Here is an 11,515-nt window from a genome sequence, read left to right as displayed (position 1 = left end):
AGGAACTCCGAGGTGATTTCTAATATTCTTCATAACTTATAGTAAGGGCAATGGCATAACTTGCAAGAGATTATACTTGTATAGCCACAAATTGCATGATATATGCTTTGTGTGACATTAACACTTATTTTATAGGTTTTATGCAATTAATTGCTGTTTAGCTCTGATCTAAGGATTATTTTCCATACGCCATACCATGGTCGGTTGCATCTGTAATGTACATTATGCTGCTTTGCATCCTTGACACAGAACTGTTAAAGATACACTACTGTCCTGTACTTAATTCATTCATTTATCATACATAGATATGATGGTTACAGTGTTTGTTTACTGCCATCTACTGGTCATTGTTATTTTATGCTTTCATGTTCTGAAGCTGTAATTCCCACAATGCCTCTCTCTCTGCAACTCTTCCTATCTTGTTTCCTTATATCCTTTCTTGTGGTCATTGCCATCTTGGCAGTACATGCATCAGGACTGAAGAAAGGATTCTCTTGTTACATCTATCCTCCACCCTCCATATCCTACCTCATCTTCATCCCTTCATCTTCCCTCACTTCTTATCTCATTTCATCAAGATACTGTGAATAAAATTTGTTAACGTTCATCACTGCATCGTCCTTACGGATTAACCACGTGCAGCTGGTCAAGCATAGGAGGAAATGGTAGTGAGTAACACTATCTGCCATTGCTTGTACAGAGATCTGTGCTCACTACCTGAGCATGTTGGCTCATCAATAATGTATTATCCGATCACACTGGGTGCTAACCAAGTGTCTTTGGCGTGCTCAAATAATATGTTCAAGTCCCCTCTACTGCATCTTTCATGGCTGTTTGACTGCCAAAATACCTGCAGGGATTGCCTAGCAATCTCTACCAGCGCCATCTCCAATCTACCACATTGATGCACCCCCAAGGCAAACGATGTCGCCACCTACTACTGACAAGGTAATTTCCAGCATTAACCCGCAATTAATGTAACAGCCAGCAGTCCCTATAGTGACCAAACTGTCGCTTAACTCTCATGCTGTGTCATTTTGTCCTGATACATCGCAGTCATATAAGCCAGGGAACTTACATTCCCCATGGATACCACAAGTTAATCATGCAAAAAAACTAGGAGATCAGACAAGTCTGACATTGCCAGATACATGATTTGCAGGGAGTTAATAAACATCAGTCTTTCAAAATTTGATGATCGTGCTGAGAACTATAGAGCCTGGAAGTTGACCTTTCAAGCGATGATCCAAGAACTTAACCTGAGAACCAAGGAACAACTGGATTTGTTTGTTAACTGGTTAGGCCCAGATTCAGTGGAGCACATCAAGACAGTAAGAGCAGTTCATGTGGACCTTTCAGATGCAGGTCTTATTGCAGCATGAGAGAGACTGGAACAAATCTACAGCAGCTCAGAAATCTTAGAATGTGCCTTATTTAAGAGAAGGCAAACCTTCCCAAAGCTAACTAAGAAAGACAACCGGACATTTTGTGATCTAAGCGACATGCTAAAGGAAATAAAATTGACAAATTTAGACCCATGTCTTTCAGGACTGAGTTACCTTGACACAGCTCATGGCGTGTCCGTGCCAGTAGTGTCCGAGTTGCCATACAGCATGCAGGAAAAAAGGGCTGAACACAGCTCAAGGTACAAAAGAGAGAATAATGTGTCCTTTCCCCCCTTTTCCCCTTTTCGCATTTTTCCAGTTTTGTCAGTAATCAAGCTCTGAAGAAGAATGATCCCAACTTCGATTTCATTGAACCTACTCAAGCAGCTTCATCATCATCATCATCATCATCAAATGCAAGGTATGATAACAATACCACCAAACGCAAAGAGATAAGGGCACAGTATCCGTGAAAAAGACTGACGTTCCACTTGCTGCACCCTCCTTCACTAAACCAAATGCTGTTACTCCTAAAGTTATGGGTAGAAACTGTGGCCTCATCCACTTAAGGAATGTCGTGGACTCAGGGCAAAGACTTTGCAGGTTCGTAGAGATACTCTCGAGGAGCTTGAGATATGGTATTAGTGTTGCGCCTTCTCAGACTACATTGCTAAGGACTATAAGGCTGTCATTAAGTGTACTGAATACTTTAGTGATAAACACGTCACATCTATGCATCCCACCAGCTCCACATAATTCACAACCTTCTGTAGCATCCAGCGCTTTTCAAAAGCATGGCAGGGACAAACAAGCTCCTGATCCAACTGTAACTGCTGTTTTCTCGTCATGTTTTGAAATATGTGGAGAAGGGACTGGTCTTATATGTTGTGCCAAGGTATGTCTGGTCAATTTCTATCCAGATGGACAGATGGACAACCCGACAAGGCCTTCAGAATGTATACCATAATAGATGAGCAAAGCAACAGGTCTCTAGCAAAAGCCAAACTCTTTGTGATCTTCAACATAAAAGGGACAAGCCGCTCCATACACCCCAACACATGCTCTGATCACATTGAGACTTCTGGCAGGAGAGCCTCTGGGTACGTTGTCTCTTCAATCAAGGGGAATAGGCATATACACTTGCCAACCTTAATTGAATGTGACCTGATAATTAAAGAAATTCTCGCTCTGGAAGTTGCGCTTAATCATCCCTACTTGAGGCACCTAACTAACGAAATTCCTCCTCTGCCATCTACTGGCCATTGTTCTTATAAGCTTACATGTTATGAAGCTGTAATACCCACAATGCCTCTTTCTCTGCAATTCCTCCTATCTTGTATCCTCACATCCTTTCTTGTGGTCAATGCCATCTCGGCAGAACGTGCATCAGGACTGAAGAGAGGATTCTCCTATTACCTCTACCCTCCATATTCTACTTCATCATCATCCCTTCATCTTCCCTGACAACTAACTTCATCTCACCTGTGAATAAAATTGGTTAAAGCTCATCACTGCATCGTCCTTCCGGATCAACCACGTGCAGCTGGTCAAGCATAGGAGGAAAGGGTAGCGTGTAAAACTATCTGATATTGCTTGTATAGAGATCAATGCTCACATCCCTCAGACACATCTCACCTACGTACATCGATGGCAGAATAAATACAGCTGCCTATATATACAGTGTGTGAAATAAGTATTGAACACGTCACCAATTTTCTAATTAAATATATATGTAAAAGTGCTATTGACATGAAATTTTCAACAGATGTCGGTAACAACCCCAACCCACACAGACAATTCAAACCATACCTCTCCATAAATTAAGTTACCATATGTGTAATTACATTAATATTAATGTCTAAATGGTTTTATTTACTTTATCAATAAAAAGCAGACAACTTTGTAATATAGTATGTTTTAATTCTTCACCATTTTCAACACTTTATTTGCTATCAGTAAATTATAACAATCTAAGGGCAGTCGGACACCGAATAACACGGCCGACGACTACATCTCAATGTGCGGACTGGCTGGCGGCTCTCCTGACCCAAGCATAACAGCTTGAATTTCTATGCAGCTATCACACTTGGATAAGGAGAGCTGCCAGCCAGTCCGAGTATTGTGATACGATTGTTGTCCATGTTTTAAGGTCGCCCTTAGAGCCTGCAAAGTGAGACATACCCCGCTATCAGCTGGAATGTGTCTCCAACTACATCACGTCTAGGAAAAGCTCTGTAAACTAAAAAGCATGGACTCTAGAATTATACATTGTAGCAAACTGAAGTAATGGAGTCAGAATGACTATAATCTACTTATAAGCTTTTTCACATCAGTGTTATAGACTTTGTTTAGAGCCCCATCCCGAGTGCCGGCGGCAGTTCCCAGTATTAAAATGCGAGACTCGTCCGAGTTTCTCGCATGTGTGATCCCGGCCTAACGAGTATACTCGCTCATCACTAGTAGCTAGCAAATAAGGATTTAGACAGATTTATGAAAAATTGCCGTGTTCTCACCCCACTATTTGAGTGGCATAAAAACGGAAATAACATTTCTAGGCAGAAGTGTTGTATATCAAGATATGCCAAATTTTTCAAACAAAGTGCAATACTTTGATAAATTTGGAGCAAATAATGGCAATGAAGCTACAATGAAAGTGAATTAAAAAGTCCCCACATAATAACCCCCCTACATTTTTAATCAAGACTTTTTTGAAGTTGCTTATTTTAGATCAACTGAACCAATAGAGAAATTATTTTCAAAGATGTATATCTCCCTTTAAAGTTACGTTACTTAGCATGTGTGTGCAAATGCCATACATCCAGAATTTACCATAATGTCATCAATTAAGATTTCGCAGCAAAGTAAAAACCATGTGGATCATACATTAAATCCCTGCAACAGGAAGCCACACCCTGAAGCGCGCATGCAGACAGATTTACAGATGCACACCCCACGACAGGCCGAGTATACTTTCAATTTATAGCTGGTAGACTGAATTGTCCAAAATATAAAAGGCATTATCACTACTGATTTGTGAATGCCACCTCTAGGAATAACAGAACTGATACAGACCAAGTCAATAGAGTTTGCATGGTGTTAAAATGTGGATCATATCCACTGCAATCACTGAAATTTTGTTAGGTTTTCATGAAGTTACAATTTTTTTTATAACTGTTCTTCATTGTTCTTGGGTGGATGTGTTCAAAGGCCCTGGCACACAGGAAGTCTATCACCTCCAAAAGCACAATTGCAACTAAGCAAATAGTCATAAAGGAGACTCAGCCACTATAAAAGTCTAAGTTGTGATTTTTTTAATAAGTTTTTTTAATGCAAATTTTCAGCTGCGTTTTACGGTACCAGCAAAGTCCATGAGATATCAGAAATCTCATGCACATACCTTGTTTTTCTTGTCCTCGGTATTTTGTGCAATACCTTGGCTTTTGCAAAATGCAGCATGTCACTTTTTTCAGTGATTTTTCACCCATTGAAATCAATGGGTGGAGCAAAAAAGATGAAAAAAAAAAAAACACAGTTATCAGTCTTTGCTGCCTTTTTACTGCCAAAACCTGATGAAGTAGAATCAGTTTTTTATGCACTAAACTTTGTCAGCATGCACAAGAGTCCAATGTTCCCTGTCAAAAACGCATCAAAACTTGCTTTATAAAGCAAATTTCTAACTGCCAAGAGAGCAGATTTTGCCTGCGGAAAAAAAAAATGCATCGTGTGAACATAGCCTTACTGTACAATTCTGTCCCCCAATTGTGCAAAAGAAAATGCTTTCTATTCTTCTATGCTAATCAGGGTGCTTGGTATTTTGCCGTGTGCACATACACCACGGCAGAGAGGAGAGAGTGGTGTGCTCATACGCCACAGCATGAAGGAGAAAGAGGTGTGTTCGCCTGCTGCAGTAGAGAGGATAGAACCGTGTGCACATTGCAGCAGAGAGTGGTGTGCCCATACGCCACAGCAGAGAGGAGAGAGCGGTGTGCGAGCTGGTTGCAGCATAGAGAGAGCGGTGTGAGTATACTCCACAGCAGAGAGGAGAGAGTGGTGTGTGCAACTGCAGCAGAGAGGAGAGAATGGTGTGCGCATAGGCCAGAGCATGAAGGAGAGAGCGGTGTGAGCGTCCATTGCAGCAGAGAGGATAGAGCTGTGTTAACACACACTGCAGCAGAGAGCAGAGAGCAGTGTGCGCATACGCTACAGCAGAGAGGAGAGAGCAGTGTGCGCATACGCTGCAGAATAAAGGAGAGAGCTGTGTGCATGCCTGCTGCAGCAGACAGGAGAGAGCGGTGTGGGCGCCTGCTGCAGCAGACAGGAGAGAACGGAGGGCGCATTCGCCGCAGCAGAGATAGAGCTGTGTGCATGCAGAATGGTGCATTGAAGCTGCTCAGCCATGCCAGTGGTGCACCAAGATCCTTAATTAGCATATGGGGATAAGTAGTAATTTTCACACAATGGATTTATATCTTAATAGTATTATTTTTTTTAGGGTCCTAGTCCCTTATATGATTATGTGCTTAGTTTAAATTATATTTTGAGGTGACAGACTCCCATTAACTGTAATCTTTCAAAGCTATACAATGTACATTTATTTAATTTTTATTTTGTAAAAAGTCACTAGTCAATGTAAAATATTTTTTAATAAGGCCAGTACTCTCATTATATATCTGTTAAATATAATCAGAGATTTGCAGTTTTCATAAACATTTAATTTAATTAATTATATATGTGAGGGAACAAAACAGCTAGCACAGTATAATTCTAGAAACCACTCATTTCCTCAATTAATTAATGGACCAAAGGTTCATTATGTTGTGTGTAAGAGGTTGTATGGTGGCACACGAGAACCTGTAGCTGTGTACTACAGAACTGCAGAGACCATGCCGGTCGCCATATGGTTCTCACTGTAGCAGTGTATGCAGCAATGCTTCCATGAATCACTTCTATAATACGGCATCCAATGTAGCATGTCACAATGTTTTAGAAGCATGCATCTAAGGGGTAAATGTAAGCTACCTCAGAGAAGGACATTTTTTGGGAAAAGAAAAATACTCTATGCCTGGTGATGTGTCTAACTACACTGCCATCTGGCATTGCTATCTGAAGATGCTTCAGGCATGAGTATGGGGAATGCTGAGGTCAGTAAGACTCCAAATCGATTACATTAAAGGGCATTTTCGAGACTTTAAAAAAAATGTGCCTCAGCACTAACAGGCAGGTAGTTGCTACCAACTGCTTGTTGCGCTCGGCGCCCTTCTCCGCCGGCACAGGGCAATCATAGACTTCTGCTGATGTCATGTCAACAGAGAAACAGTTTCTTTTCTTGTTGACAGGGCTGAACTACTGGTGTCATGCTGATTGACAGCCGCCTTCAGCTGCCTAATTTGGGGAAGGCGGCTGTCAATCAGCATGACACCAGTAGTCCCGAACTGTCGACAGGAAGAGAAACTGCTGCTCTGTTGACAGGTAGGAGCTGAGTCTCTGGCAGTAACCGTCAATAACCAGCGCCGGGTACAACAGGCAGGTAGTTGCCTCTGTTAGCAACTACATACCTGTTAGTGCTTAGGCACATTTTTTCTGTAAAGTCCCGGATATCCCGTTTAGCATATATTCACCAAATTAACAATCTGCCTGTTTGAAAGGACTGATCATCTTGCTAGTATATCTGCTGTCTAAACCTAATCTAATAAGAAGCAATTGCTCATAGCTATCATGACTGGGCATTTGTAGTCATATGTTGTCTGTATATTTTCAGTTTAAGATCATGTGATGGATTCCTTCTCGCATAAATTCTGTTTTTCTGTTCATAGAATAGTACAGAGAAGCGGAATTTGAAAATGCAGATGCAGACAGTGCCCTAACTATTACTTTGATTTTAAGTTAGTTAAATAATTAGTTGATTAATTAACTAAATAAAAACCCCAAACGTTAATACCATGTTTACAATAATGAACGTTTCATCAAGACAGACACCATAAGGCATTTATTTTAAGGAAACCAAGCCAACATTGATGTTGTATTGGTGCTGGGTGGCCCGTTCTGCTGACTGGTCAAGCCTTGTCCATAAATCTCAGGGACTTTACATAATAAAGTGTTCAGGGTGCTGCCACATAGTACTGATCAGTCAGTAAACAGACCCTATAGTGCCACTTAGCAGTACAGGAGCTCTATTATTTTTTGTTTTTGTCATTTTTTAGATATTGTAAGGTATAGCAGTATTTCTGGTGTTGGAATATCCCTAGATTTGTGTTACATTTCTGAAATCTTGTTAAACGAAAAGTGGCAGCAGATTCATGCTGCCCAAACCACAGACAATGCAAATCAGATACGTTATTGCAGCCATGTAAGTTTTACTCTGAAACGCTGTGACATTTCGAAGAAAACATACTTTGAATAGGGACTATGCACCTTGGGTGACTAGTCCATGAGAAGTCCCCAGCAGCTTCTCCTATAGTAGGAGACCTGTCAGCCTAGGAGAATGGGGGCAGGGAGAAGCTCCTTGGGACCTCTCAGAGGATAGTCATCAGAGATGAACCAATTATTCTCACCAAGTCTCACTTGTTCTAAGGAAGGAAGGAATACCACACACTGGATGGGTTCTTACTGCCTCAATCATTGCTGGATGAAAATTTGATCTAATGTCAAAAAGTCTAAGAGCAAGTTTGCCTTGAGGTTTCTTCTCTGGTTTCTGTTTTTCCATCAATGCCTATATGTGTGTCCAATGAAAAGTTTCCTTTTCTTATGTAAATACTTGTGGAAAAGGTTACCCTACGGGTGTCTGCAGACTGCAGAGAGGTGGATTGTCACCACACAAAGGAGCTCTGACATTAAATTGGTCTTTCCTATACAGATTACGGCCTGTCTTGGCATGTGCATAGGACGAGCACGTGACTCTGCAGCACTCACACTGCAACATGTTGGGACTGACCCACCTATCGGACAGGTCTAATGACTGCCGACTCTCCAAAGAATGCTGCCGACTGGTGAGGCGGCTTGAACCAGAGACAGACTCCACATCACTGCGGCCGTTTGTGGCAGAGTCTGCACTATCGTAACGCCTGCCATCCAGGGAGAGAGGAGACAGGTCAGAGGGGGTCACACACACCCCTCCATCCTGCCATCCATCAGTTATTAATGTATAACGATGTTTAGCAATATTACATAACATAGCAATTAGAGCACCATAATATTATCGGAAGCAACTGGTTGGTATTTGTACCTGATTGGTCGATGATCAGAGAAATCCATTTCATAGCTGTGTACTGAATCAGTGTATGATCCGTGGGAACTGTACTGATGGCGCACGGGGTACTGATGCACAGAGGCGTTTGGCTGGCATGTGGAGTAGTATGCTGGAGGGATACTATTGCTAGTCTCACTTCGATAATCACTATCCCGATCATCCACAGCACTATCAGGATCCTCATTGTCTGGAAGCAATTAAGAAAAGAAGAACATTGTTAGAAGAATAAAATTAAGTATAATTTAGCATAAAAATGAACTTCACAGGGAGAAATTAACTTTATTCCTCCTGGGAGCCAACAGCTTTCAGTCATACGGCGTACCGCTGTCTTGGATTGACGGCCAGCTCTGCAGTGCATCAGATAGACAAAGTACAGGGTAAGGATTATAGCCGCCAAGCACAATGATGTTAGCGGTGACTGTATACCGACAGCACGATTGGTTGATTGAAAGCCGGTGGCTGCTGAGAGGAGTAAAGTTCATTTTCTCCCTGGAGCTATACTTTCATTATGGCAGCCGGGCACTTTTCTAATTCTATTAAACCAAAGATTAACCACATATGTGCAAGTTAATAGCTTATCAAACGTGAAAGAGTGAGACCAAGATTTTTCTAGCTAAAATTCGTGTTGCACTGAAAGTGATATTTTCTTTGCATTCATTTTAATGTAATTTACTTTAGAAAAAACCAAAACATTAAAATCTTCCCCTTGAAGTTCATGTATATCTAGATTTTACTTTCAGGCATTTTATGTGTTCTCTTTTGGATGGAAATTACAAATAGCATTAAGAAAAAACATTTTTAAAAGTCATATTCTAGGCTAATAATAGTGCACTGACAAACCACCCACATTCACAAGCTCTTTTGTTAGCAAATTCAGGTATGTGTTATCATCACCTCTTCGTGGCTTCTGTAGTGAATGTGCTATGTTAAGCTATGTGGGGGTGTTAACTGCAAGCCGAAAGACATGACGCATATTATGTTAAAGAAAAAAAATAAACGAGAGAATAAAGTCAGTAATTATAATTTAGGCACATCATCTCCAACACAGGTGAACAAAGGGTATAGGCTGTCACCGGAACTTAACATTTCCAAAGCAGGAAGAAGTGGGCCTAAGCTTCAATGCAGGGATGCAACCAGAAAATGGGCCCATTATCTTGTTGATAATCAGCTAAATTGCAGAAAAAAAAAATATTTTACTTTTGCAAATATCCTCTTCAGACGGAAGAGGACTTTATCTCTGGAGCTACCTACTGGATGTAGCAATCCTAAAAGTCTATATCGACCCTTTAACAAGTCTTGCCCCATGATATAGGATAAGAAGCCAAACCAGAAACTCCATTTGCAAACACATGTTTCGCGGTGTTGTCCCTCCTCAGTGCAAAGCTGGAGATCTGCTTTGGTTAGATGAGAACACCCTGACTGGGTCTAAGGGGGATCACCTCTCTTTGCAGAGAGTGCTAAACCAGCAAAAGGAGACCTATAGGCCATGTGATGCTCATCTGGGAATTTTCAATATGCAAATAACCTCTTCTCTTCAGGAGGAAGAGGACTTTATCTCTAGCTCCTCCTATTGGAAGCAGCCATCCTAAAAGTCAACATCGACCCTTTAACAAGTCTTGCCACATGGCATAGGATAAGAAGTCAAACCAGAAACTCAATTTGCAAGATATGTGTTTTTAGTGTTTGCCCCTCATCAGTGCAATGCAGAAGATCTGATTAGGTGGGGTGAAAGGCATCTTACACGTTGACCAAAGGAGAATGTTTCTCCTTAAGGAGCGTTCAAGCCAGGGAAAGGAAATTAAATAAGCAAATAGTCTATCAGTTTATCTCTGGCGCCTTCCTATTGGATGTAGCAATCCTAATAAGTTTAAATTTACCCTTTAAAGGGAATCTGTCAGTAGAATTTTGCTATGTAATCTAAGAAAAGCATAAGGTAGGGCATACTACTCAATTTCAATAATGGTTCACTTATCAAACCATGTGCTATTGTTTACTTACAATTAAGGTTTTATCACTAAGACATTAACATTATTGTGACTAGCTGTCACACGACCACCAGTTCTGTAACAAACACGGTCACAGTGGTCACCGCTGCAATCGGGCCCAGCAAGTCAGGGGCCTGCCGGCACCAGCAGAAACTTCTACAGGATATGTGTCCCCAGACACATATCCAACTACGTGTATTGCACCGCACAGGCCCATCAGGTCCATGTGCTACAATACACGCTGCCAGCAGCTGACGTAGGCGTGCACGTGATCAGGGGCACATGACAGTGACGTCATGCACTCATGATGCACGCTGAAGTCAGCTGCCAGCCTGCAAAGAGAGTATTTATTTTAAATCAGTGGCCATACTACTATGGATGACTATGGGCCGTGCATTATATTTTATGGATGATTATGGGCCGTGCATTATATTTTATGGAGGACTATGGGCCGTGCATTATATTTTATGGATGACTATAGGCCGTGCATTATATTTTATGGATGATTATGGGCCGTGCATTATATTTTATGGATGACTATAGGCCGTTCATTATATTTTATGGATGATTGTGGGCCGTGCATTATATTTTATGGAGGACTATGGGCCATGCATTATATTTTATGGAGAACTATAGGCCATGCATTATATTTTATGGATGATTATGGGCCGTGCATTATATTTTATGGAGGACTATGGGCCGTGCATTATATTTTATGGATGACTATAGGCCGTGCATTATATTTTATGGAGGACTATGGGCCGTGCATTATATTTTATGGAGGACTATGGGCCGTGCATTATATTTTATGGAGAACTATAGGCCATGCATTATATTTTATGGATGATTATGGGCCGTGCATTATATTTTATGGAGGACTATGGGCCGTGCATTATATT

At 41.2% G+C, this 11,515-nt stretch overlaps 1 protein-coding gene across 1 annotated transcript in view; it reads right to left on the bottom strand.

Moving 5' to 3' along the window:
* UNC13A (unc-13 homolog A) overlaps positions 1 to 11,515 on the bottom strand; it is a 271,371-nt gene that overhangs the window by 202,827 nt on the left and 57,029 nt on the right. The window contains exon 9 of the mRNA XM_073543990.1: positions 8,608 to 8,818. Coding sequence (XP_073400091.1) covers positions 8,608 to 8,818 — 211 coding nt within the window. The remainder of the gene's footprint in view (positions 1 to 8,607; positions 8,819 to 11,515) is intronic.

This window comes from Dendrobates tinctorius, unplaced genomic scaffold (genome assembly GCF_039654945.1).
Source record: "Dendrobates tinctorius isolate UK_male_01 unplaced genomic scaffold, ASM3965494v1 ptg000011l, whole genome shotgun sequence".
In the NCBI taxonomy this organism is placed as follows: Eukaryota; Metazoa; Chordata; class Amphibia; order Anura; family Dendrobatidae; genus Dendrobates; species Dendrobates tinctorius.
The sequence above is the reverse complement of the archived record's forward strand: the minus strand, read 5'-3'. Positions and strand labels throughout refer to the sequence as shown.